At 54.1% G+C, this 26,241-nt stretch overlaps 2 protein-coding genes across 10 annotated transcripts in view; one reads left to right on the top strand and one right to left on the bottom strand.

The window, feature by feature from the left end:
- The window catches only part of NEK6 (NIMA-related kinase 6), a 64,877-nt gene extending 47,216 nt beyond the window's left edge, over positions 1 to 17,661 (top strand). For 7 of the 8 annotated variants that reach the window (XM_005881520.2, XM_014529384.1, XM_005881525.2 and 4 more), the window contains 5 exons: positions 281 to 389; positions 1,499 to 1,606; positions 7,544 to 7,638; positions 13,317 to 13,430; positions 16,144 to 16,732. In XM_005881520.2, coding sequence (XP_005881582.1) covers positions 281 to 389; positions 1,499 to 1,606; positions 7,544 to 7,638; positions 13,317 to 13,430; positions 16,144 to 16,254 — 537 coding nt within the window. In that variant the 3' untranslated portion in view covers positions 16,255 to 16,732. Of the gene's footprint in view, positions 1 to 280; positions 390 to 1,498; positions 1,607 to 7,543; positions 7,639 to 13,316; positions 13,431 to 16,143 lie in introns of all 8 variants that reach the window. The other variant, XM_014529381.1, reaches the window with a different exon arrangement.
- A 920-nt stretch (positions 17,662 to 18,581) lies between these two features.
- The window catches only part of PSMB7 (proteasome subunit beta 7), a 55,280-nt gene continuing 47,620 nt past the window's right edge, over positions 18,582 to 26,241 (bottom strand). Inside the window, exons 7-8 of one of the 2 annotated variants that reach the window (XM_005881526.2) lie at positions 21,831 to 21,982; positions 18,582 to 18,824 (exon numbers count right to left, since the gene is read on the bottom strand). In XM_005881526.2, coding sequence (XP_005881588.1) covers positions 18,713 to 18,824; positions 21,831 to 21,982 — 264 coding nt within the window. In that variant the 3' untranslated portion in view covers positions 18,582 to 18,712. Of the gene's footprint in view, positions 18,825 to 21,830; positions 21,983 to 26,241 lie in introns of those variants that run through there. The other variant, XM_014529386.1, reaches the window with a different exon arrangement.

Here is a 26,241-nt window from a genome sequence, read left to right as displayed (position 1 = left end):
GTGTGATTGAGAGTTCCAGAAACAGTGTGATTGAGAGCAGCCTTCGGGGTGTGACTGAGAGCAGCCTTCGGGGTGTGGCCCAGGCCTCCATTCAGCAACGCTGACAGGACACCCACATACAGGGAGCTCACCCCCGAGTGGGGGTGCACAGAGGGCCACGGAGGGCAATCAGGGCCGAAGTATCGCTGTGAACACGGGGACCGTGCACCCCGGGCCAGGCGCCACCCGCTGCCTCTCCGCCCCTCACCGGCCCGTCCCTCTGTCTGTCCCCCCACCGCAGTACTTCAAGAAGCAGAAGCGGCTCATCCCCGAGAGGACGGTGTGGAAGTACTTCGTGCAGCTGTGCAGCGCCGTGGAGCACATGCACTCCCGCCGCGTGATGCACCGAGGTGCGTGCGCCCGGGACACCCCGAGGAACCTTGACCACTTTGTGTCCCAGACAAGTGGGCGTCAAGCATCTTGTCTGCCCTCAGTGAGGTCACTGAGTGGGCGTGTGTGGCCCTGGGCCCCACTGCACACACATGCCTCCACCCCATGGCAGGGGCCTCGCCCTCGTGGGTGTAAAAGCCAGATGGTTACCTAGACCCCAGGGCACAGGGACCAGGCTCGGCACCTCACCGCCAGCCCCCAGTACCAGCCTGGGGCCAGCACAGAGGAGGGTGCAGCAAGGATGGGGGGAGGGGCTGGCCAGGGAGACAGGGGCAGCAGCTCAGTAAAGGGAACTTTTAATAGGGGCTTCGAGGTCTTAGCACAGCGGTTCTCAACCTTCCTAATGCCGAGACCCTTTAACACAGTTCCTCATGTTGTGGTGACCCCCAACCATACAATTATTTTCTTTGCTACTTCATAACTGTAATGTTGCTACTGTTATGAACCGCCATGTAAATATCTGATATGCAGGATGTATTTAGGCGACCCCTGTGAAAGGGTCGTTCGACCCCCAAAGGGGTCGCGACCCACAGGTTGAGAACCGCTGTCTTAGAGGGAGTCGGCCGGGCAAAGGAAATGAGATCCCACAAAGGAGTGTTCCCTAAATCGGCGTCCTCCTGCGCGGTGAGGAAGAAGGTGCCGGTGCTTCACACAGGTTCCCTCACTGATTCCTCCCTCGTTCACCCACCTGTGTTCGCCAGCGTCCGCGGGCACTACCCGGCACGAGAACGGCGCCAGCAGCCTCACTGAGCACTTGCTCGCTTGTTACATACATTCTCCTACAATGGTACCTGCTGTGTGCCGGACGCCATTCTAGGCACAAGGATGGAGCTTTTAGAAAGGACAGCAGCACAAAGATCCCTGCCCTCCTAGACCTCACAGCAGCCGGTGGAGTAAATAGTTAGGCCCACCCACAGGTGAGGACAATGAGGCTGCATCTCAAGGGCCCACAGCCGGGCAGAGCTGGGCTGGCTCAGAGGGAGCAGGACAGAGGGCTGGGTCCCCCACCCCAGACCTCCTCCCGCTCTGCCCCCTGACCCCACAGCAGCCCCCTCTCCTTCCCCTGCAGACATCAAGCCTGCCAACGTGTTCATCACGGCCACGGGCGTCGTGAAGCTCGGGGACCTCGGCCTGGGCCGCTTCTTCAGCTCCGAGACCACCGCGGCCCACTCCCTAGGTAAGGGGGCTGCCCGCGCCCCAGCAGCCCCAGCCCCGTGACAGTGACCGTGGGGGAGATGTGGACAATCTCCCCACAGTGCCTTTGGGGAGAGTCAGCGCGGAAAGTGCCTTACTGAACCCCAAACGTTACTCGCTCCTCAGAACGGTGACCCAGAGGGAGTAAACCCAGACTCAGGGGTCCTGGCTGGGCCTCCGTGTCCAGGAAAGGAGGACTGAGCCCAGTGGGACGGGAGCTGTGGCTCTGCGGAGGCCCAGGGTCGTCACCCCGACTTTCTCGTTGCCACGGAGTGGCCCACCTCCGGGTGCGCCGCACGCGGTCCTTTCCTCCTGCCGGGGGCCATTCGAGCCGTGTCCAGTCTTTGTCCCTGGAACGGGCAGTTTTGAAGCTGTGGGGGCTGAGTGCCTGGGAGGAGGTGGCACTGTGGCTGGACCCTGAGGAGTGAATAGGAACTGGGTGAGCTGGAGCTCGGGGGGCAAGGAAGGCAGTGGGGCCTTGAATGCCAAGCTCAGTGGGCAAGCACCATCCCAGGAGTGTGGGGTGCCAAGCCCTGGGGGGCAAGGGAGAGAGACTGGGTCGGGTGTGTGTTTCCGGTCACGTGAAGTGTTGAGCTTCAGAACCCATATGCCAGCTACGTAACTGCATGGGAAGCCTGGAACAATGGCGGAGGGGGAATTTTACATTTAACCGCAATAGAGAAGCCAGCAAAGCCCCCCATGTGTTACAACAAGGCGTGTCGGCGTTAAACCAGGCAAAGTGGGAACGTTTCAGTCGGGCAGGCGTCCCCCTTTCCCGGAGCCAGTTCCCGGCCCTTTGGGGTGGTTGGCGGAGGAAGGTCTCCCAGGCTCCGACCTGGGGGCCTGTGCAGGCCAGGCGTGCACGCAGCCTCCGGGGATGGGGGTGCTTCTGGAAGACACTTTCCGAGTGGAAACTCCCTGTTCGTACAGCCCCGATGGCTTCCGGGCGCTCAGTGCAGCGCGCCATCAGGGGAAATGTGCTAGCCCTCGAGAGCAGCAGCTCTGAGCTGCTTATAGGGGTGTGAGCGTGTGAGTGTGTGTGCATGCCAGTGTGTGTCTGTGCACATGTGAGTGTGTATGTGCATGTGTGTGTGGGGTGAAACTCTCAGCTCCATCTCGCCCTGGAGGATGCCCAGCACGTTACTGGTCTTCCGTTAGCTCAAGAAGGAAAGAACCCGCATCCCATGAGTCTGTGACACTCCATTCAGGCCTCAAATAGCCAGCGAGGAGTCTGAAATCCCGGAGCTCGAGTCCCAGCCCAGCCCACGCATCCTCCACCGGAGTGGGGGGGGCGCATGTAGACTATGCTGGGGCTTCCCCAGAGCTCAGCCACCCACTGCTCCCGGGGACACCTTGTCTTTCCCGGGCCCCTCAGACCCTCTCTGTGAAAATCAGTGTCTGTCAGTTTGGGACTGTGCAGGTCTCTGGTTTTAGAGCTTCAAACGGCCAGAAACCCAGGTGACACCGTCAGAGGGAAGAGTGAAAGCCACTGGCTCCCGGGCCCTCAGTCAGGCCCAGCCCTGCTCCGTCCCGCTGGGGAGAGGCTGCGGTGCTCATCGGAGCCGGTTAAGATCACATCATTAGGAACGGGCAGGAATACGACGGGCTCAGCGACAGCACGGGTTTATCGACTTGACTGCTGTGCTTATTATATTAATGAGAAGGAATTGGGACTCGGGTAAAGGCCGCCCCCGCAAGCCCAGCTCTTCCCGAGGCCTCCTAGCGAGCGGCTGCTGGGCGTGGTGGGTGGGAGCTGACCTCCTGGGGTCGTGGCCCCAGAACAGAGGGGGGCAGCGCAGAGCCAAAGCCCCGGACCTGAAGTCTCCAAGATGCAGGAGAAAGACCCCTCCCCCCGAGAGATTCTGCAAGCCGCGGACTGAGGCTTGCACACCCGTTAGCTGGGAGAGGTTGAAGTCATTGCCATCGGCTCATGACTCAGGAAGGATGCAGGGGTATGAATTATGCATCTGTGCGCACCTACTATGTGGGGCTGCTGTGGTGGCAGCCACGTTGCCCTGGCAACCACCTCCTCTCCTGAGCTGCAGACCCATTGGCAGGGTTTATGCAAATCCCATTTCCCCCTGCCGCTCCCTTCCCCAGCCCCCTCCCCGCCTCTGTATTTGCTAACACGAGGCTGGCATGAAAGGGCATTAGTCATGCCATGGCCGGGCTGACAGGTGCGGTACCCAGCGGTGGCAGAGCGGCTGCCTCGGTGTCAGGCATAGGAGCCGTAATTAGAGCGAGGAACAGAATGAGCGTCAGACGAATTACCAGGCAGCAGATCATATTTGTCAGGAAGGATTGCATACATAAAAATTAAGTGACAGTACACGCTGGCGTAATGAAAGAAAAATGAAAGATTTGCCTATACACAGCTCACAAGCTACAAGCAAGTGTCTCGCTCCGAGCAACGGCAGCAGCTGCAAGACAAATTGTGGGGCTGGGAGAGCAGGCCCTGCTTCTCAGCAGCCGTGACAGGGCGGCCTGGGGCTGGAGTCAGGGTGGGATTGAGGCCGGCTCACACCCAGGGCCCGGCAGGGCCTCACACCACCTCTCAGTCCATCAGGAGTAACCTACCCATCAGGTAGAGGGGTCAGGACCTGCTGGCTTTCCCAGGCCGCCAGCCCTGACCTGGCTGCAGAGCATACATTCCTTCCTTCTCCCTTCCCTGGACTGGGTAGAGGACATGAGATTAGGCAGCCTTCCCTGTTCAGGGGCCCCCAGACTGGTGAGGGACAGACACAGTCAGTCCCAGGATGCCGTGGTATGGGGACAGGTGGAACTGTCCCCTGAAGGCCCACTGTGTGCAGGCACAGTGCTGAGCTCCCCATGGAAACCAGGGGCATGGGGCTGCCTCGGCCCCTCCCAGGCCTGCCCTTTATGTATTTCAGTTTTGTGTAGTCACTGAACTCACCCAAGAGGTAAGTCAACAAAGAAGGCAAGGCTTACAAGCTGCTTGAAAAGGCATTTGCTTTTCAAAAATCATCCCACCGAGGCTTATTCTCCCCATTTGACAGATGAGGAAACTGAGGCTCAGAGAAGGGAATGGGTACCGGAGCCCTCAGGGTGCCGGTTCCTCTCCAGGCACAAGCCCAGGTGCTGGGATGTGGGTCCTGGGTCCTGGGTCCTGGGCAGGGACACCCAGGGCACCGAGTGCCCAGACTCCGGGGGAGAAGCCCATCCAACCTCACAGCTGGGCGTGCAGGACCTGGGGCTTGTCCTGGCCCAGGGAAGCGGGTGGAGGCTCCTTCCTTGTTGAGTGCCAGCACTCCCATGAGTGTGCCCCTGCCGGCATCAGATGGGCCTGTGGAACATGTGCCAAGTGGGTAGACGGTCCTCCCAGCCAGGTTCCCCAAGAGACCGTGTCAGTGTGGTTAAGAGCCCTGCATGGATGTGTCCCTGGGCCTCCTCCCTCCCAGCCCAGCAGCCTGGGACTCCTGGGAACAGTTGGCCTAGAAAACGCGTTTCAGCAGGTAAATCCCAGTTCTGAGTGCTGACACCTGAGTAGGTCACGGGAGGTCACATCTATCTGGCCAGTGGTGCCTGCCTCGTCTGCCGTGTCCCTGGCGTTTTTAGGGACACAAACTGTTACAGCAAGACAAACTGATGCCAGAGAGGGAAGGGGGGCGGTCTCAGGGGACTGCAAGTGCAGAATTGATCAGGCCTAGGATGCCAACTGCACCTGTCTGTCTGTTCACTCATTCCCTGAAGGATTTGTGCCAGGCCCTGCCACTCACGGGAAGGCCCTGTCCTCTGGACTTACAGGCTGGGATGGAAATGCATTTTGAGGCTTCACCAAGAACCAAGCATGGTTCTAACCAGTACAGCCCAGGTCTGACCTTGTTGAGCACGCCAGGCACCTGGGGTGGGAGTCGCCACAGAGCAGGTGATCAGATGGAGAAGCCCAGGTGCAGTAAGGGGAGCGAGGGTGAGATGAGGTCATACCTCAGTTTCCCACCGACTCCCTGAGTCAGTGGGTGAGACCCCAGTACCTGGGAACACACTCTGCTGTGTGGAGTCAAAGAATTGCACCCGCAATACTCAGTGTGGGGACTAGAAATAGGCAGGTACTTGTACGAATGCAAACAACGTAAAGTTAAGTCAGTGCTGCTAACAGAGTGATTTTCCAAGGTCACTGCCTCTCCCGAGAGCAATGTGTAGCTCGGCTTGGGGTCAGCTGGTAATTCATTTAAGGAGGACGTGATAATACGCGGTGACACAGATGAGCCTGGTGGGGGTGTGCCTGTGGGGGGGGTGCCTGTGTGTGCGTGCACTGTGGTGTGTGCATGTGCATGCGTGCACTGTGGTGTGTGCATGTGCATGCGTGCATGTGTGTGTACATGTGTTGCTGTGGAGAGTCTGGCCTTTCTCCTGTGCGGGACAAGGAGCCAGCTGGGCATGGGGGCCATGGCCCCTGCTTTGGTGGGTAGGGTAGGTGGGAATGGGCAGGACAGGAGGGACCAAGCCAGTTAGTTGTCCAGGCGAATGCTGGCAGGGGAGAGAGAGACAAGGGGGAGGGGACCTCAGGATATGGGGCCTGGTGGATTGCTGGGGGTGGAGAACAGAGGGGCCAGTGCAGCTCACACTGCCCAATGCCAAGGAACCTGCTCTTCGGGCTCCAGAACCTCCTTGGCTCTTGCCCTGCTCTGGCCATCCTCTCCCTCCCAGCATCCGGGCCTTCCCCGAACCCCTCAACCTGCTGGTTGCTCTATCCCCACATTCCACATGGGAAACCAGGGCTCCAAAGGGTGGGGGAGGGACCCCGGCACCATGAGCTCGGCCTCTGCATTTCACTGGTGGGGACACCCAGGCTAGGAGGAGCAGTTCAGCTCTGCTGGGGAGCGGCTGGAGCGGGTCAGGCCCGTGGGGTGCAGCTCCCAGTCCCCCCTCGCCCCAGCCGTGCTGTCCTGCCTGGATGATGGACGCCGGTGACACCACATTCCTCCTGCCATTTCAACTCCGTGTAGGGAAGCCATGCAGCCCGCAGCCGCCAGCCTTCCTCCATGTGGAATCTGCCTTTTTCATAGCTAATGAACATGTTTCAAACACCGTGAGCATTTCAGACCACGGCCAAGTTTGTTTTGACAGGCGCAGCTCGGGAAGCGGGGCCCCTTTAATCAGCCTCCGCTTTGAGGTCCCCGGTTCTGATACCTGGCCGGGTTTGAAATCTGGGCGTTGTAGGTACAGAGGCAGGAAGGTCAGGGTTTCTCAGGCGCCTCTTTCATATGCAGAGCCGGGGCCCCACTGTGAGGAGAGAGGGTGGCTCGGGCTGGCTGGTCTGAGGGGGATGTTGCTGGAAGGGGATTCGAGACCTGCTGTTGGCTGTGCGTCTGAGCATCCCTGTCAGACTGTGCTGCTGCTCTGCCTGCCCAGGTGCCCGCAGAGGACCCCCAGGGCGGGACGAGGGCTGTCCACGTGGCTTTCGGGGCACCTCCTCTCGCCAGCTTCTCCCACTCTTCCCCAGTCACTGCTCCCTGGGGCTTGGGGACACATCTTGCAGGGCCCGCTGCAAGCGTGGAGCGTCTTTGAAGTCTCTCATCTTTATCTTGAAAACTCATGCAAGTTTTGCATTATGCTTCAGAATGTTTGAGGACTTGTCAGTGTAAAAATCGGGTTTTACAGACTTATTCCCAGGGGACACTAGAAACAGGAGGGGCGGCGTTCACCCCTGCAGCTGTGTGCACCCTGGAACAAGCTGAGGGTCCCTTTGATGAAGCAGAGCACTCCAGCCTTAAGACTCACAGACCGAGGTGGAGCATCTGGCCCAGCCCTCTCATTTGAAAGCGGAGGGGACAGAGGGAAAGGCACAGCCCAGGGTCCCTGTGAGATGGAGCCCAGGTCTCTCCCCAGCCCTTGCCCTCCTCCACCTTCCCCGTGCTCTGCACAAAGAATAAGCGCCCACCCCCTTGCTGTGTTTCAGTGGGGACGCCATACTACATGTCACCCGAGAGGATCCACGAGAACGGATACAACTTCAAGTCCGACATCTGGTCCCTGGGCTGTTTGCTATATGAGGTGAGCTCAGCGGCATTTGGCAGGACATTCGTGGTGGGCACCCCACCAGCTCAGTGGGAACCCAGGGATGGGTGGTAGCCGCCTTTGGCGTCTGGGTCCATTCCCAGATCTGGTGGCCATCCTGGATGGAGGGCCAGGGGATGCCATTTTGAATTTGTGTGGTGTGTGTGTATGTGCATGTGCACACACATGCAAGGTGTGACCTCATTTTATACTGGGCACTGAAGCAGGTGGGGGGCTGAGTTGCCCTGGGGCCATTGGGGGGTTGATGAGAACTGAGCTTTGACCTCAGGTCCTCCTGGCCATGGTCTGGGTGCGCACCAGGACCCTGCACCTCTCTCACCTCCACCACCATGGCCCTCCTTGTGAGGCGTGAGTGGCACCTGGCTCAGAGGCGGCCCTGGGCAGGCCTGACCTGAGGCGGGGCCTGCGGTTGGCGGGCTGCCGCCAATCACGTTTCCCTTTTTGCTTTGGCCAGTGGACGCCTAAGTGAGCTCAGCTTCTGTCCCCGTGGAGGATGCAGCTCTGTCCTGCCCTCATAGGCACTGTCCCTGGTCCAGATGGCTGGCTCCTGATCTTTCCATTCTGCATTTGGGATTTCCATAAGCTGCGTCTTGCCTCTGTGAACTGTGAGGGTCTCCAAACATAAACCGACAGATAGGCAGGCTGAGCAGGATGGGATGGGCGCGCATGGCCCAGCCCCTGTGCTCCCACTAAGCCTCCCACTGGAGAGCAGCCCTGCTCCCTGCCTGGGCCTTTGTCTCAGCTCCTAGAGCAGTGATGGCGAACCTTTTGAGCTCGGCGTGTCAGCATTTTGAAAAACCCTAACTTAACTCTGGTGCCGTGTCACATATAGAAATTTTTTGATCTTTGCAACCATAGTAAAACAAAGACTTATATTTTTGATATTTATTTTATATATTTAAATGCCATTTAACAAAGAAAAATCAACCAAAAAAAATGAGTTCGCATGTCACCTCTGACACGGATGTCATAGGTTCTCACTGTCCTAGAGGCAGCTGCAGCCGGAGCCCATCCAGTCTCCCCGGCCAGGCAGCCCTTCGAGTCCTTGTCTTGGGCACCTAAACACGTCTAACGAGGCAGCGGCCATGTTAGTGGTTCCCAGCATGGAGGCTCTGGTTTCCCGGGTTGATTTATTTGTTGGCTGTGTGTGGGGCCACGCGACTTGTAGCCTGGGAGGGACATAGCAGCAGTAGGAAGTCGATGAAATCAATCAGGCAAGGCCTGTGGGCACTGACGTATTCAGGGACAGCAGGACTGATCTCAAGCGAATGGCCCTGGGCCTCGCACAGAGGGGGACTTTCGTGGCTGACGTGGCCAGCCCTTCTGGGAGTGACAGTTGGCCAAGGGCGCTGCCCTGGGCTGCCTCCCCACTCCCCCAGACCCACTCTCCAAAGCTGATGTTTTCCCAGCAGACAGGGAGGGAGACGCGTCTGAGCCCAGGGCTTGGTAATTGGAAGGAAACATCCTGCAGACACGGCTGGAGCTCCTGCTACCGCCTGGTGGGTTCCGGGGGCACCAGCCTGCAGAGCTGCGCAGACCACGTCTGAGGGTTCGGTGTGGCCCCTGTGGAGCACACCTGGGCACTGGGCCGGAGAAAACCTGCCCCTCACAGGGACAGGCCTGCCCTTCCCGAGCCCGGTGAGGGCGGCAAGAACCAAAGCCCCTGGTGGGTTTCCTGTGGCTTCCACAACCCTCGCCACAGTTGATGGCCTCGGGAATATAAAATCACTGACTGCTCTGCAGGGAGAAGTCCACAGTCAGTTTCACTGGACTAAAGGCAAGTGTCGTCAGGCTGGTTCCTTCTGCCACCGACATTCCTGGGCTCAGGACCCCATCACTCCGACACACCTCCTGTAGCCACATCACTGTCCACCTCCCTCTCATAAGGACACTTGTGGTTAGTTAGGGCCCACCCGGATCACCTGGGAGAACATTCCACCCAGGGATTCATTCAATCACACCCACCAAATCCCTTTTGCATGTAAGGTCACACACTCACCGGCTCCAAGGATTGGGATGAGGACCTCTTTAGGGGCCACATGCAGCCCACCACACCCCATTTCACCTGGGCAGCCAGGTGTCCACTGAGGACCTCCTGGGTCACCTAAGATGCTGATGGTGACCATGGCTAGTGAGGAGCCACCACACAGCACTACACCTGGCCCGGGCCCTCAGTGCTGGGTGCCAAGTGGGATCTGTGTGGAAGAGGTCAGCATGGGCGATGCCACAGCACTGCCCTGGACGCTGGAATGAATGGCAAGGATCGCCCCAGCATGCTCCCAGCCTCGCTCTGAGGGAGGAAGCTGAGGCTCAGAGACTTCCTGGTGTCACAGAGCAAGGAAGTGGCCACGAGGGGCCCTGGTCCCCAGGCTGCCTGTTAAAGCCCACCCTCCTGGAGGCTGGAGCTGGGCCTCTCCCTTCTCCCCAGCCCACGGGTAGGCGTGGCCTCCATGGAGAGATGCAGGGGTCTCTGCCCAGAGCCCCGTGAGGGGGAAGCAGGTTGTGAGGAGCCAGAGCGACGTCTGCAGTGGGAGCTCCCAGCAGAGATGCCCGAGTTCGGCCCAGCTGGAAAGCCTGGTGCTTTATTTTCATTACCCAGCATGCCCCGTGGAGGCACCCAGCGGGCTGCCAGGCTCTGCAGAATTTATTTATCTACATGGGAGCTGAAGGAATTGGCTCATTCAGTGCCGGCCCCAGGATCCTCAGCTGGGGGGCCTTACCGCTGCCTCCAGGGGCCCGTGAGGTACTGAGAGCCGGCAAGAAAGCAGGCGGGGAAAAGACAGGATCGGCTGCACAGTGTTGGGAATCCTGCTCTGGGATTCTAGTCTGAGCCAGAAAATGGTCTGGGTGCCCCTACCTCGTGGAGGAGCAGGGCTACAGACTGCTTGGCTTCTGGGTTCAGACGCTGGGCGTGCTGGGGAGATGCTGGGTGATGAGAGGGGTGTCCGAGTCCCTGACAGGGTGGGAGTCTCAGCAGTCGGATCCCGTTCTCCCCCCGACATCTCAGACCACACACACCAGTTCCCCTGAGCCCTCCCGGCGGGGCAAGTGCCCACACGCTCTCATTTCCCAGGCCATGTGTCACCCCAATAACACCAGACAGAAAAAGGTCTGCATTTGAGGAGCAGCGCTGAGAGCCATGGCTTTGGCAGTTCTAACGAGGCAGCCAGTATCAGCCCCAAAGAGCAGTTCCTCTTCTTAGGCCAGTCAGGGGGTGGTCACTGGTACAGGGAGAGCTCGCCATCAGGGTGATCAGTCTAATCCCAGCGCCTCAAGCAGCCCCCGAGGTTCCTTCACTGCCGATGCCCTGATCCGGGTGGAGGCCGGTGGCCGGCAGCTGGGGGGTAGGGGGAAGGTTGCTGCTGCCACTAGCCTCCTCTGGCATGGCCCACTGCTAACCCTGTTCAAGACACTTCCGAACAGTGAAGGGAAGGTGCCAGAAGCAGGGAGAAATGATCTGAGGGGATGCTGGGTATGGGGCTTGCCCCTCGCCAATTTCTGGGGCCCTTTTGGACTCGCAAACAGCAAGGTTATTCCAGATCAGACTGACTTGTTGGAAGCATCACCAAGTCCCTCCTCCCAGGTGGGACACCTGAAAAACCAGAGCCGATGTTAATGGGGCCAACACTTAAATGTCCTTTCTACGATGAACAGAAACACTGCAGGAAAATCCATCTTAATCTCGCGCCACAACCAGATCACCCCAGTGACCCCTAAGCCTCAGCTGCTCTCCACTATGGCAACAGATGTGCTTTAGAAACTGCCCAATTAACCCTTCTCGCCCGAGGTTCTCATTTTAATTACTGGAAATGCATCCCCCACGCGATGCCATTTTGCACACTGGCGGTAAAGCCAGCTCTGGGTCAGGCTGGCAGAGCCAGCAGGAGGCAGGGCCTCCGCACCCTCATCCTTCCCTGCCAAGTGCCAGGGCTGCTCACTCTGTGTAGCCTTGTCTCGGTCCAGACGAGCTCCCAGCCCTCTGGGAGGGGCCCAAACCCCTGGTCCCGGGAGCAGAGAGGTGAGGCTGGCCCCTTCCCCCGCCCCCCCCCCCCCCCCCCAAGCACTTGGCCTGGCCCAGGCCTCTAGGCCCACAGGTGCTGCCCGGACACACTCCTGGGCCTGGGTCAGAGGAAGCCCCCAAACCTCCAGGCCACACTGCTGCCTCCCCAGTGGCCACTTGTAAATCCAGGGATGCTGCTGGCCCTTCTGGAGGCAGGCCCAGCTCTTGCGGTCACTAGACCTGTTCACAGGGGTGAACAGAGGATGAGGGTAGATGGAAGCTAAAGCCAATGGGTACCCACAAGCCCAGCTCCCTGCCCTGATAGGGCACACTGGCCACCTCCAGGCCTGAGGACAGTGAGGATTCCTCCCATATCCCAATGCCCTGCCACAGCCAGAGCCCAGGAGCCCTCGCCTGCATCTGCGCAGAGTGGCCTTGGCAGCCTGGCTCCTCCAAGGGAACGAGGGCCAGACAGACAGACAGGCAGGCACGACTAGCTGACTGCACTTCATTAGCAGGAGGCGTTGGGCCACCTTTTGGCGGTAGGCAACAGTGAGCGGGAGTGACAAGCACTTGAATCCCATTACGGGTTAATCAGCAGATGGGGCCGCGGGCACCGTGCTGGGCTGCCATGCTGCTGCCTCATGGAGCCTGCCCACGGCTCCCCTGTGCCCCCTTTGAAGACACCCCCAACAGTGCTCTGAATGGTGGGGTGGGGAGTCTGGGTGCCCTCCAGCAGGGTGAGGCCTGGGAGTTCCCTGACTGACCCGCTGGGGCCACCACAGCCCTTTTGCTTCCCAGTGCCCCTGGTGCCTGCCTGCAGGGTGGAGCTGATGCCCACCAGAGATGTTGACGCCTCAGCCTGTGGCGCCTCCTCCTGGGCCAGCCAAGCCTCACCACAGCCCTGCAGGTGGAGCCTCTTCCCACTTTAGGGACAAGGAAACCAGAGGCCAGGCACACGCCGAGAGAGCAGAGCAGGGGATCGGGCAAGCGCCGCCGGCAGAGCCTGGAGCCTCCAGGACACTGTCCCAGGTCCCTGCGTCAGGGTGGCAGCCGGCCCGCCTGCCTGCCCTCCCTGGTGTCTGGGCATCCAGCTTCCAAGACAGAAGCAGCCAGGCCTTCAGACAGCAGCTCTGTCGTGGGCTGGAGAAAACAACCAGAATTAAAGCCAAAAATGAAATGCCTCATCACCCCTCTCAATGTTTGTCCTTAGGTAATCCCCTAACTTTATTACGTAAATAGACATCCTCCCACGGGTGTTTTGGAATTGCTTCTTAGAAAAATATAGGCCGGTGCGCCGAGAGGACCTGCCAGGCCCAGACACCAATCCCAGCGAGCAGAGCCCATTCGCCATCTGCTGCGTGCCGACCACCATCGGTCCTTGAAAGCCAAGGCGTGAGGCAGGGTGTGGCCCTGCATGCGGCTGGCCCCCAGTATTTGGCTGATTGCCTTTAAAGTTTTGTCACCGAAACCTTTGTCCCATTCAATTTGCTAATGTACCGAGGATTGTGTTAAAAGGCCACTTCTGTGGAATCCCAGCTTCCTTGGGGTTTTGTGGACGTCCTGCTGGACAGTCGCTCTAGTGGAACTGGAGGACCGCACCCCACTCTGGACCCCAAGGCTGAAAACTCCTCTCCCAACCCTTCCCCTGCAGATGGCGGCTCTCCAGAGCCCCTTCTACGGAGACAAGATGAACCTCTTCTCGCTCTGCCAGAAGATCGAGCAGTGCGACTACCCCCCTCTCCCTGGAGAACATTACTCCGAGAAGGTGAGTCCGCTGCCCCAGGGCCAGACCTAGCGAGCCACGTGGGGAGGAGGCTTGAGTTTGGGTTCACTTTGAGTGGAGGAAGGAAGATTTCTGGGAAAGTGACTCGGAGGGAGAAAATAGATGGTTGTTACTGAAGAGCTCTCAAAGACACCAGTGTGGGCCCGACAGCAGGCTGGTGGCCCACCCACTGGCACAGAAACCAGGAGCCCCGAGGAGGCAGTGGGCACACCTCTGAGAGTAGGGCTCGCTGCCACATGTCCCGGAGACCAGCTCTGCCTGGTGTCAGGCAATAGGAACCAGACGCAGGAGGTGGCAGGATCTTAGCTGCCCCAGTGACAGGAAACCCAGCAAACACACTGGTCTCCTTGCTGTCATAGACCTAGTCACACCTTGGGTTATTTTCAACATTTTCACCAGGGACACAGACTGACAGGTCTGCATCAGGCTGTGTGAGCATCATCATCTTCACCTGTTTCGGACCTCAAAAATAAGACTAATATTTACCTTCATGAATAAAATGTGAGGATGAAATGACAGGTTTACAGCACAGCTTGGCTGAGGGTATAGACAGAAACATAAGTTTGCATACTCCCTCTACTGTTCTTGGGTGAGACACTGAACTTTTCTGAGTCTCCGTTTTCTCATCTGTAAAATGGGGTAATCCTAGAATCTACCTCACAGGGTCAGTGCACATAATGTGCTCAGTCTAGCAACAGGCTGACAATGACCCCATCATCATTAAAAGTAGCCTTTGGATGTAGCAAAGGGCCTGATTCATAGTAAATGCTTAGTGAGCATCAACTATTATTGTCATTTCTGTTCAAGGTTAATGCTAGTAGATCCATTATTATTTCTATCCAAGGTTAACACTAGTGGGTGAAGGGGAGTCTGCAGGACCACAGGCCATTCACTGCCTCAGGATAATGACATTTCACATTTATGACCTACTATATTGGATCCTCCCCCACCCTATTTTACCAGTGAGGAAACTGAGACACAGACAGGTTAAGTCACTTGCCCGAAGTCATGTAACTTGCAAGTGGTGGAGGCAGGATTTGAACCCAGCCTCTGAACTTGATGCCATGCTCACTGGTTTCAAACTCCCAGGGGACGGAGGGTAAGGGCCAGGAGGACAGGCCCCTAGACTGTTCAGTGCTCTCATGGCTTTTGCTTCAGGGGCCTACCAAGTTCTCCGTGTGCCCTTGGAGGAAGGGCTTGTGCTCTGGAGTTGGAGTTGGCAAGAAAGAAAAACTAGTTAATTTCTTTACAGTTAACAGTTGTATTTGGTTTTTCTTCTCCTTTTCAATTTGGAATTCTATGCTAGAATTCCATCAAGAAGCCTGGAGCCACGGAACTCAGAGCAAATCATAACTTCTCTGTGCCTCAGTTTCCCATTTATAAATGGGAACCATAATCTGCCTCCCAGATATGAAGCTAAAATGAAATCTGTATAAAGCCCTCAGCCCCCTTCTCCCGTAGTTCACCTCCATGAGCTCCTGCTCCCCAGCCCCTGGCTTTCCCAGTTATGTGCACCTTTCTAGGCTGTGTCTGGGAGCGAGAGGTGCTTCTTGGCCCTGGAGTCCCTAAACACCTCACTTTTGAAGCTCTGTCACCTCTTAGAAATGGAAATAGACACTTAATTTTGTTTCTCCTGATTTCTAACATTTTCAAACATGCACTTACTGCCAACTGCATGGTAAAATGACGGGGGTCACATAAACTTCACCTTCATCTAGTTTTCTTGGGTACTTCACCTGTCAGAGTCCAACCTTGCCCTGAATCCTGAAAGGTCCGAAAAGTATCATCTCATCCTGGGCAAGCTCGGTCTCCAGGAGTGTCCAGCAGCTGCAGGCTCAGCTCAGCTGCTGGGGCCTTCCAGGGTTTAGAGAGAGGTGGAATCCCAGAAAGGTGACATACAACTCAGAGGGATGCTTGAAATGCCTGACCCCGAACACCTCAGGAGTGACGTGGGTTGTGCACAGCAGCCCCAGGGCCGCCTCAGACACCCCGAGCACGGCCACAGAGTCCACATGAGCCCTCTTATTTAGGACCACCCTCTCCTGCTGCTACCATGACCCTACAGGCAGCCAGCCCCTCCAGCAGCAGGTATTTAAATGGGGGGGAGGGAGGGACAGATGCAGTCAGCCCAGGGACGCAAGTTAAGATGTGGGCTTTTTAAGGTCATTATTTTAATTACCATTAAAATAATTGGCACTCTGGCTATCAGAAGGGAGGCGATCAGAGGCTCAAGGCGCCCCTCCCCCACCCCGAGGCGGGCGCAGCCTTCAGTGTCTGTGTAATTAAAAGCTCTGTCTTTCATGAGCACAATAGAGGCCAGGGGGTGTGCAGACTGCAGCCCTGCTGCATGTTAATGCATTTATTATGATCAATAAGCCCTCGCCTTCAGTTTTGTCCTCTGGCTCGGGCATCTGCGTGACTGACAGCAGACACACAGATTTGCCTAGCAGTGTGCACAGTTGAAACTTCAAAAATTATTTGGGGCAACCATTCTCAGGGTCTTAAAGCACGGCCTTCAAGGCCGAGAGTGGCCCTGGCTCTGCGCGGTGGCTGTGACAGTGTGCCCATCACTTAGCCTCTTAGCATCACTGCTCACCCCTAGCTGCCTTGAGGGCTACATGATGCAGATAGTGCTGCCAGAGCCTCAGCAAGGCTGCTTTCTTAAGACTAACACAAGCTGTCCTCTCCCTTGCAGTTACGAGAGCTGGTCAGTATGTGCATCTACCCCGACCCCAACCAGAGACCTGACATTGGATATGTGCACCAGGTTGCCAAACAGATGCACGTGTGGACTTCAAGCACCTGAACGTGGAGGCGGCGTGCCTGTCAGAGCCAGCACCACTCTGCCTTACCTGGGTCTTCTCTCCAAAGCGGCCACCTGGTAGCCTAGATCCACTAAGACGAGAGGCTTCCGCAGGTTCCCCAGGGGCCAGCTTTCAACAGATGCTGAATGCACCGCAGCTGGGGGGGAGGGGCACTGGTCACATCACCGGTGGTCAAATTCAAAAGTCCTTTCTTTAAACTGTTGTGAACAATCTCAGCTGGGTTGTTAACAGGGTGTGTGGTTCAGCAAGCCATGAAACACCCCTGCAATGTGAATCTTTAGGGTAATTCCTTCCGTGACTTGGTCAAGGTTGATGCTAACAGAATTGTGGGACTTTATGATTTGTAGTGAGCCTTTGAAAATGGCTGTAGCAAGTTCCGTTTAGCGCTTAGAATCATTTCAGTCAAGCTGTGTGCTTAACTTACTCTGTTGTTAAGGGATAAAGTGGACATAATATTTTAAATAAGTAGAGTGAAGACTTTCCTAATGTTTTTATCCACGTTTATAACTTGATGAATGAGGATGAGAACCAGCACCTGGCACAGAGCTTCAGAAGACAAACAGCATTTGAAAGGCGTGACTTCCCTGCAGTCCGGCCTAGCCATCCTCTCCTGACACCTGCTCTCTGCCAGGTACTTCATCACCTGCCGGAGTGCTGTCAGTTCATTTAATGATCAGTGTTAAGCATTTTCCGTGGGACGGAAGCAAGGGATACAAAGCTATAAATATAAAACATGCCTTCAGGCTGTTCTCTGTGTAAGTCCTGGTTCTGTAACTTCCTATCATGACCCTGGGCAAGTTTCTCAGCCTCTCTGAGCCTTAGTTTCCACATCTGTAAAATGGGACTAATGATACCTACCTTCAGGGTGCTGTCAGCATCTGAAATAAAATATGCAAGTTGTCTAGCACATTGTAGATGATCCAAAAAATGGCAGCCCTCACCCTTTCACAGAACTCAAGTCCATGGACCACGTAAATCAAGAATTAATGTACAACTGTATTATGTCAAGGAAACTAGAAATGTGTTTATTTCTTGTTCCCAAATAGGATTAACTGTGAAGACTAATTTATAAATGTGAACTTAAGGAAAACTCAAGCTCTGAAAGAAATAGATTGAATTTTGTCTTTATACTCAAGTTAATCCTCAAATGGTCCAAGTTGTTGTCCACTGACTTGGTGACAGTTCCGCCTTCCACAGAGGACAGGCGCCCCTCCATATGCATCCTGACCTGACCGAGCTCCCGACAAAGGACTTGGGCTGGGCCGCTGCTCTGTTTCCATGTGTGACCTCTGTCCTACTGTTAACACTGTCAGGTTTGAGAGATTTTCTTCAGATGCCACCTTTGCTTTGTATTGTCCTCTATGTTTGAAATAAAACTGGGGAAGGGGTTACTTGTGTGAATGAGTATGATTCGGGAATAGTTTTAAAACAGCTTTACACTGAAGCACAATTCCTCGAGGCACCTTTAAAAACACAACTTCTCAGGACCCAGACATCCTGAGTAATCCCGGCATTTTTTTAAGCTCCCAGATAATTCTGACAGTCATCAGCCAAGTTGCTGCCCTAAACTAATTCCACTGTTCCCCCTGCCCCACTCCTGGCAGTCTAACCTGGGAGGCTGGCCCAAGAACGGTTCACACAGCCACGCTCTCTCTGAGGAGAGCCAAGGCCCCAGCACTGGCCACGCAAAGTTTTTCGGATTCCAGACAGGTGTTTTGCAAAGAGTCTGCTTACAGTTCCGAGACCCTCCTGCGTCTCCCTCTCCGGAATCAGCATCAGACACAGAACTTGCTTTGTGTGTCAGGAGAACCACTCTGCCTCTAGGACTGTACAATTTCAACCAGTCACCAGGCCTAAGTGTTTGTGAAATGAGTGTATCCTGTTTATTACAAACAGTAATCCTGAAGCATTCCTCTGACTTCCCTGAAACTTGCCTGAGAGTGCGACCAGTTTCCCGCAGCTATGGCCAAGCAGGCTGTCCACCTACCTGCTTTGTCTTCCTACTTGGCTGCTGGGGGGAAAGGTTGTGCTGCCTTATCCTAAAAAAAAGAAAAAATTAAAAAGAGAACACCCAGGGACCACCCTACCCCAAGGGAAGGGAAGTTAATACAAGGGTAAGTTCATAAGGCTCACCTGAAGAAGCAAAGTCACCTTATCTGACTTCTCCAACATGAACCTCGTCTGCTTTTAGGGATACGTTGCTCTTACACCCACCTGAACACAGACCCACTTGGGAAAGGATTAATGTCCTGAGGGGAGGCCAGGTCGATGGGCCTTAATGGCTAAAAAAACCACCACACAGCCCCTAGACCTCAGCCCCAATTTGGTTTCCATTTTTTATTGGGTCTCAATCAGCAAACTGAAATAAATGTCTTACAGGGGGGGGTCTCTGTTGCCCCCCATCTTCTAGAGCAGTAACCAGCCATCCACTGACACCATTCAGGAAGTGTCCATCGTCTGGACTATCTCTTCCAGCACCTCGACTTCCAGGGGAGTGACCTTTTCAGTGAGGACTGCAGTGGTCCCTTTCTCACAACTGTACCGTCCAAACCTAGTGAGAAACACAAAACAGCCAAGAGTTAAGATCCCAAGGGCTGGAGAGAGGGGCGAGTACTCAAGCAGGCAGAGGCTGGGACTGGGATCCTGGCTTTCCTGATTTCCAGCTCTGCATCCTGGGGGGACTCAACTCACTTTCCACAGTTCTCAAGAGCTACACAACAGGAACACTAGTAGACAGGATGCACTTTACTGAAGGATCAGGCAGAGCACCAGGCACTTAGTGGGCACTCACATTTCCTCCCACCTCACCAGCCCCAGGCAATGCTGGAGAACATTTGGTCATTTGCCTTCAAGCTTCATCCTCCAGAAAGCACCTCTCAGTAACCAGCAGGAGCGAATCCTTCCATTAAGCTGCCACCACCCTTCTCTGGTGTGGCAACAAGGCTGACCTGTTTCCTTAAACACTTAGGAATATTTGGAAGCATAAACAATATAAAAATGACCACAGCCAGACTCTGGGCTTTCACTTTAGACCACACTCTCAAGACCCAAGAAAAAGTGAACTGTCCCCTGCAGAGACACGGTGGGTCTCCATTGGGACACACCCAGCACTATCTTGGAGTGAATCTGACAGGTTTCTTGGACGCAAGGCAGTCTGTAAGAACGTATCTGAACTGCTGGTCCTCGTGATGGGGCCAGGAATTACATTACGGTCACACAGCAACACAAATCCAACTGCTCCTCTGGTCTGCCCTGGCATCATTTCTGTCAACCTGGCAGGAACTACAGGACGCTGCTGGCTGTGCCATGACCACGTGCTCCTCGAAAATCCATCCTCTCAAATGGACACTTGTGCTCAGAAAGCAGGAAGCAGAAAAGAGGGCGATGTGACGGAGCTCTGTATAAATTCAAGAACTTGCACAGCAAAGAATGGCTGGCCTTTATTTCTGCTGCACCTCACCATCCCTCCACACTCCTTTGCGCCTGCACCTTTCAATACGCTCCCCACCCTCCCCTGTGGTGTGGAGTCAGAGCCCCACTCAGCTCCTGTGTACCCAAAGCATGTGAACTGCAGCGCCTGGAGGCTTGGACACACAAGAGGAGCCTGCTGGGAGAAGCGCGCAGGGAGGGCTTCTACCGTAAGCAACAGTGGACGGCAGAATGGGCTGCCGAGGGCTGAGAGCAGAGGAGCTGACGGGCATGTGCAGGGCCAGGTCCACAGGGAACGGGCACAGGATGCCTACCCCAGCCTAAGGCTCTGCCCTGCCCTGGCTGTCCACTCTGGGAGAGGTTCCTAACCCAGGCAGTACCCCCATCACTCCGCCACTGGCAGAAAAGATAACAGTGAGGTGCCACAGTAGGCACTGTTGCCACCTAGCACCTGCTGCAGTGCCTGGGCACCAAGGGGGGAGCAGCGCCACCCAGAGGCAGGTTACTGACACCTGCCACAGCCCCTTTCACACCACTCACTGGATGGATGTTCACAACTAGCCAAGGGGCCCTTTTGTTTGTACTCGCGAGTTTACAGAATCCTTTATAAACCTGACCTGCGTCCCACGGGAGTAAGATGTGCCGCTGCTGCACTTCCCTCTGGACAAGGACTCCTGCGCTGAGCACAGGTTCTGCCCGCCACAAGTGCTACTTTTCAATGGCTCACACGAGCCTTCCAGAATCCTCACCAGCACACTATTCAGTCTGGATGGATAACCATGGACTTGCTCAGGTCGTGCTGCAACTTGCAAACAGCAGGGAAGTGGGTCATGCAGGGGCACTTGCTCCCACTTCAGAGAGCTCGGCCAAGCCTGCTTCCAACACAGCTCAGGCCTGAAAGGTTGCTCCTCTTCCGCTAAAGTTCCCACAAACTGTGTGGGGTCACTGGAGAGCACCTACACTACCTCCATCACTTCAAAGTCACCACGCCAGGTAATGGCATTTCCCCAACCCCTAACCAGAGCTCTCTGCTGCTGAACCCCATCAAGAACACACTGAGTTTCTGCAATGCTGAGCACACACTGCAATGAGTGCCTGCTGGTTCTCAATGTCCTAGTCTTTCCTTGTGAATTAGCCCTGATCTGGGTTTTGAGTGTATGTAGTCAGAGTTAAAGCAAGCGTTCCAGAAGGCGATGTGCTGGCTATCCTCGGATGAATGCAGCTGGAAACAGTGCTCAAGGAGCCACACACACGTTGAGTTGCTCAGGCTCCAGGAAGAGGTCAGGAGACACAGGATGGTCAAGCAGCTGGACAACCATGCGGGATTGCAAATAGTGGTTCATCTGCACACACCAGCCACCAGGGCTGGACACGGTGCATTTCTGTTCAGCAAATCAACCTGTCCCCGCTCTGAGCCTGGGCTGCACCAATGAGACCCGGTGCGGCTCAGCACATGCCACAGGCTAACTGGCACAGCTCCCTCAGGAGTCGGAAACACCTGTTAGCTCCCATGGCTGGGCTTCAGAGACTCTTAACCAGTGGTTTATACCCTCTTAGGACGCGCACCACTCGGAGAAAAGCTACGGACCGGTTCCCCGGGAAAAATGCATCTTCTCACAGAATTTCACACTGAATTTCACACAGAAAAAACAGCAGGTAATTCAACCCTGTTCCCCCAACCCTCCACCCAGGACTCTTGTGGGTCTCACTCCACCTCTCCCATCAACATTTTACAAATTAAATCACTTTTCTATACCTGACAGCAGCCCAGAATCATAAATCAAATGACTCAAAGGTTTGTTGTGTGAGGCTGGTTTGGGGACACTGGATTTACTTAACGTGGGTAAGAAGCAAGAAAGCTCTGTACCCAGCCGGCGTTGCTCAATGGTTGGGCGTCAACCTATGAACCAGGAGGTCATGGTTCAATTGCAGGTCAGGGCACATGCCTGGGTTTTGGGCTCGATCCCCAGTGGGGGGCATGTAGGAGGCAGCCAACTGATGTTTCTCTCTCTCCCTCTCTGAAATCAATAAAAATATTAAAAGTATACTCTGTCCAGATGCCACGGAGAGGCCAAGGGTGGCCACGGAAGCCATGGGGCACGGGAAGAACTGCACCTCCTTCACTCACCTGGTCCCCTTCTTGTTGGGTACTGAGTACGGGCGGAGGAAGTCCAGCTTGCTCTTGCTGATGACACAGAGGTCAATGTTACTTCCAGACCCCAAGTCATTGAAGATGCCAGCTGCAATGGCCTCGCTCACCAGCTTCTTGGCTTCCTCCTCCTGAGAAAGAGAATGGCAACAACGATGTCCAGCAGTGCGCACACTCACCTGGAGGCAGGCACTGTTTCCAATGCCCATTTACAGATGAAGGAAAGGTCTCAAAGTGCCTCAATGATTTGCCACAGGTTCCTCATCTGGTAAGTGCGGGACCCAGGCCTTTCAAACCTTTTATGCATGCACCCCTCTTCCACACACTGCTTCAGGCCAATCACCACATAACTGAGGGTAGACGGAGAGCAACTTACCAGAGCTCAGTAAATTCTTCTTGTAAGGGGACCAGGCTTTGTGAATATATAGTATATGTCATAACTCAGCCATGATAGCACAAAACAGCCAAAGACAACATGTAAACAAATATGTGTACCTATGTGCCAATAAAACCATTAACAAAAACAGGCAGTGGAATGAATTTGGCCCATGGGCTGTAGTTTGCTAACACCTGATTGAAAATATCCAACAATGGTTGGAACATACTTCCTGATAACACAGTGAAGAAAGTCAGTATCATAGGGAAAAGTAACACCAAACATGAGAGTTCTGGGGAAACGCTGGCAGAGTCAAGTGTGGGACCTCTTGCCCAAGAGAATCTATCACCTCCCTAACGAGCCTACATGTTCATTGAAGTGATTCATTTCCTTGAATTACTCTTTCTCCTACTTTTCCTTTAAGAAGCAAGTCTAAGTTCCCAACAGTTACTGGTAAAAAATAGCTTGATTCACTTCCTACCCAAGAAGGCCTACAACATGCCGGGTCCTGTGCTGGGAGCTAGGACTGCAGAGATGGATGAAGACCCAGAGATCCCTGCCCTGTAGGGACTTGGGAGTCTAGTGGGGACATCAGACCCAAGGAACTACAATGTATGGCTAGCAGGTAACAGAAGGAGCGGTGGGAACACTGGCTGGGTCAGCAAAGCTTCAGAGAGGGCTGAAGGAAAGGCCGCACACCGGGCACTCATAAAACAGGGCAGTGAAACAGAAGGCAGGCAGGAGAAAGCAAGGTGGGACCTGGGGAACACCAAGTTCGAGCTCTTTATGCAACAATGACAAAAGTGAAGCAATCTGACAAAAGTGAATCAATCTCCCAAAGAAGAGATTCTAACTTGTGCTGCAGCCCCTTCCCTACCCACCAGGACATGAGAGTCCATAAATATGCAAACTAAAGAGCACATACAGTAACATCCTTTGAGAAATAAGGCTCCCCATCCCAAATTCTAGCCTGAGACCATCAATGGGCAAATTCTCTGACTTCAAGCTGTGAGATCTGAAAGACCACTCAGGACTCCTGCTCCTCTGCCTGCCCTCAGCCAGACAGTGGGATTCCAGTGTCATCAGCGCCCTCTACAGACTCAGCGAAGGATGGAGATGGCTCTGCCAGAAGTGGGATCCTCAGCAACCCAGCAACAAAGGCCAGGGTGTCATTCTGATCTTTATTCCACCAGTTTTATTCACTTTCTGATTGGCTCCTACGTGGGGCACCAAAGTCGGTTATTCTCTTGCACAATACAGCCCCGTAACAAGATCCTGTAACCAGGAATTCTCTCCCAGGACTCCCAACAGCCTATGAGGCCTAAGCCTTACCAGAAACTAGTGAAGGTGGTAATAAAGAAGCATCTTAGAGGAGATGACTGCTGCTGATGCTACCAGACACACAGCAAAAGCCAACCACTAACTTAACAAATGCAACCTCATTCCAACTCGTTTTTCTTATTAAACAATCCTGAACATGCATGCCTGCGTGTGTTAGGGGCATCCTGTTTATTCCCCGTTCCTGACCTACCATCTCTACTTTCCTTCTCTTCTCTGCTGCATTATTTCCTTTGCTTTGTCATTGCTGCTTTTGCTGCTGGTGCCTGGAGCCAGCCAACAGTACCTAGTGGATGTCACAAATCCTGCTGGCAGCAATTAGGACTGGAGTTAAAATTATTTTATATTTGGGGATGGGGATGAGGGAGACTTAAAGGAAACTGAAATACACACATGATATTAGGCATGCATATCTAATGTCAATCAATTAGACCGGGCACACAGATACCAGAATGCTGACAGTGCTGAGTTGTAGGTGAGCCTTCCTCTATTTTACAAATATTCTGTCAGTAGATACACTTACAAAACTTAAAAATGTGCACATTTAAGATATATTATGTATAGTTTTATTCATAAAATTATCATGTGTGCTATTATTTAAGTGTAAAATAAAGGCTTTTAAAAATTGGGATAACACCTTTTAAATTCCTTTCCTCCCCACCAGTTTTAGGGAAGATAATTCCTTAAGGAAAAAGGAATCTCACAAGTCCCTTACTTTTTCCCCCAGTCCTACCCTCCTCATATACACCAGACTCAAAAATGTTATGAACCTTACATTTTATTGAGCACTACTATAATGTGCCAAGTGCTGAGTTAGGCACTTCGACAATCATGGTTTTTATCCCTGCTCCCACCCCTCTTCTGAGGTTGGTGCTGCCACAAACTATGGCAGAGAGAGAGAGAGAGAGAGAGACCGACCTCACCCAAGGTCAAACTGCTAGTAAATAGTAAAAGAGGTCTTCAGGCTCCAGGGCCGGCATGCCATGGCACCACGCCAGCTCACAAGTAACCTGTCTCAGTTCTGGGCTGGGGGCTTCTTGGCATGTCGGGGACAGTGGACAGCAGTTCCCTGATTAAGGGTATGTCATTCCCCCATCACCAGGGATCTTCAGAACTCGGGCAAGTTTAAAAAAAGGACGGTGGTTGCCAATTTCTCTTTGAGCTCCTCTGAGGGTCATTTCCAGGGGGGCGGTGAGCACTGTGTTTCACAAACTGCCCACAGACTACCACCTAAATAAACATGTCTACAATGTCATATAACAAAGATCAATATTAAGATCCAAAGTGTTATTTCACATAGCCCCACCCCCATCAAAGCCCTCTCAAAACACAAACAAGGCTCTGCTGTCCACCCACTACTTACATAGTTCATGTCTTCAACAAATATTTACAGGCACCCACTATGTCCCAGGAACTGCTTCACGCGTCGAATACTGTCTTTCACCACAGGGTTTCCATTCCCAGAATTCTAGACACATATGCAAATGTGCTACTGGGCATATTCATACTGTGTTTTGTTTATAGTAGAATTTCACAATTAAACAACTCTTGTCTTTAACACGTGCTACCAACTATTTAGGAAAACTATCAAAAAAATCACAAACAAAAAGCAAGAGGTAGGGAAACACCACATTTGTATCTGTCTCTGGCCCACAATACGGGCAAGAAGCATTGTTTCCTCCTCTGGGATTCATTCTTCAGAGGGCAACTGCACCTCCCTTTCTTGGAAGATGCAGAGTGACCTGAGTCCTGCGCATCATCTGACTGGGGACAGCTGTGACAGAGGGCTCTGACAAGGGCCCTGCAGAGCCCACGACCCCAGCTGTCAGGCCCAGGTGGGATGCTCTCCCACTGCCAGGTCGGCATCCTCCTCAGCCAGCTGCTCACAGATTTATGTTGCTAGTCACAGAGGAACTTGGATTAGTATGTAGATGGACCAGGAGGACTCACCCTGGCTACCAGAAACATCTCCCAGGCTAATGGTATAGCTTCTTTTTATTTTGAAACGCTCAAGCAAAAGATCACCATGACCCTAGTGGTTGAAAGTTAGTTGGGGGACCCAGGGTCAAGGTAATCTGGCAGATGTGGACCGACTAGATTTGAATCCCCAGTTTCCTACTTACTGCTGTGCAACCTTGAGCAAGTCACTTCACCTCTCTGGGTTCACCCTCCTCCTCTGTAATACAGTGATGATAAATTAGGAGCCCTCACAAACTGCTGCAAGAATCAGAAATAAAGTATGACAAGCACCTACTATAGTGTCTGGCATGTAGCTGTTGCTTAATAAATGCTAACTTATTTAATCAAGCAAGCCAGAGGGCTCCTAGAAATACAGTTTATCTCTAAGCAATGACAGCCACACTACAGCCCAGGCCAGGAGGCGGCCCACACAAACGTGCTGACAAATCTTCACCCAGTGCCATGGAGAAGTTCCTGTAATAATTAATCCAAGCAAAAAGCACACTCCCTGAAGTTCAGAGAATATAAAAGGAGCACTTCCTGCTTTATGGCTACAAAGACCAAACTAACTGGGAATATCAGTCCCGCGGGCCACCCCTGCTTCTTAAATGAGATTACAATAAGAGTGATGTACTGTACTACAAGTCAGCTGTGACAAGCAGCACTTTATAGAGCTATCTGTTTGTCTCCATCACTGCATCGCACAATGTGTCCCTG

This window comes from Myotis brandtii, unplaced genomic scaffold (genome assembly GCF_000412655.1).
Source record: "Myotis brandtii unplaced genomic scaffold, ASM41265v1 scaffold68, whole genome shotgun sequence".
Classification (NCBI taxonomy): Eukaryota; Metazoa; Chordata; class Mammalia; order Chiroptera; family Vespertilionidae; genus Myotis; species Myotis brandtii.
This window is presented reverse-complemented; position numbering and strand designations above follow the sequence as displayed.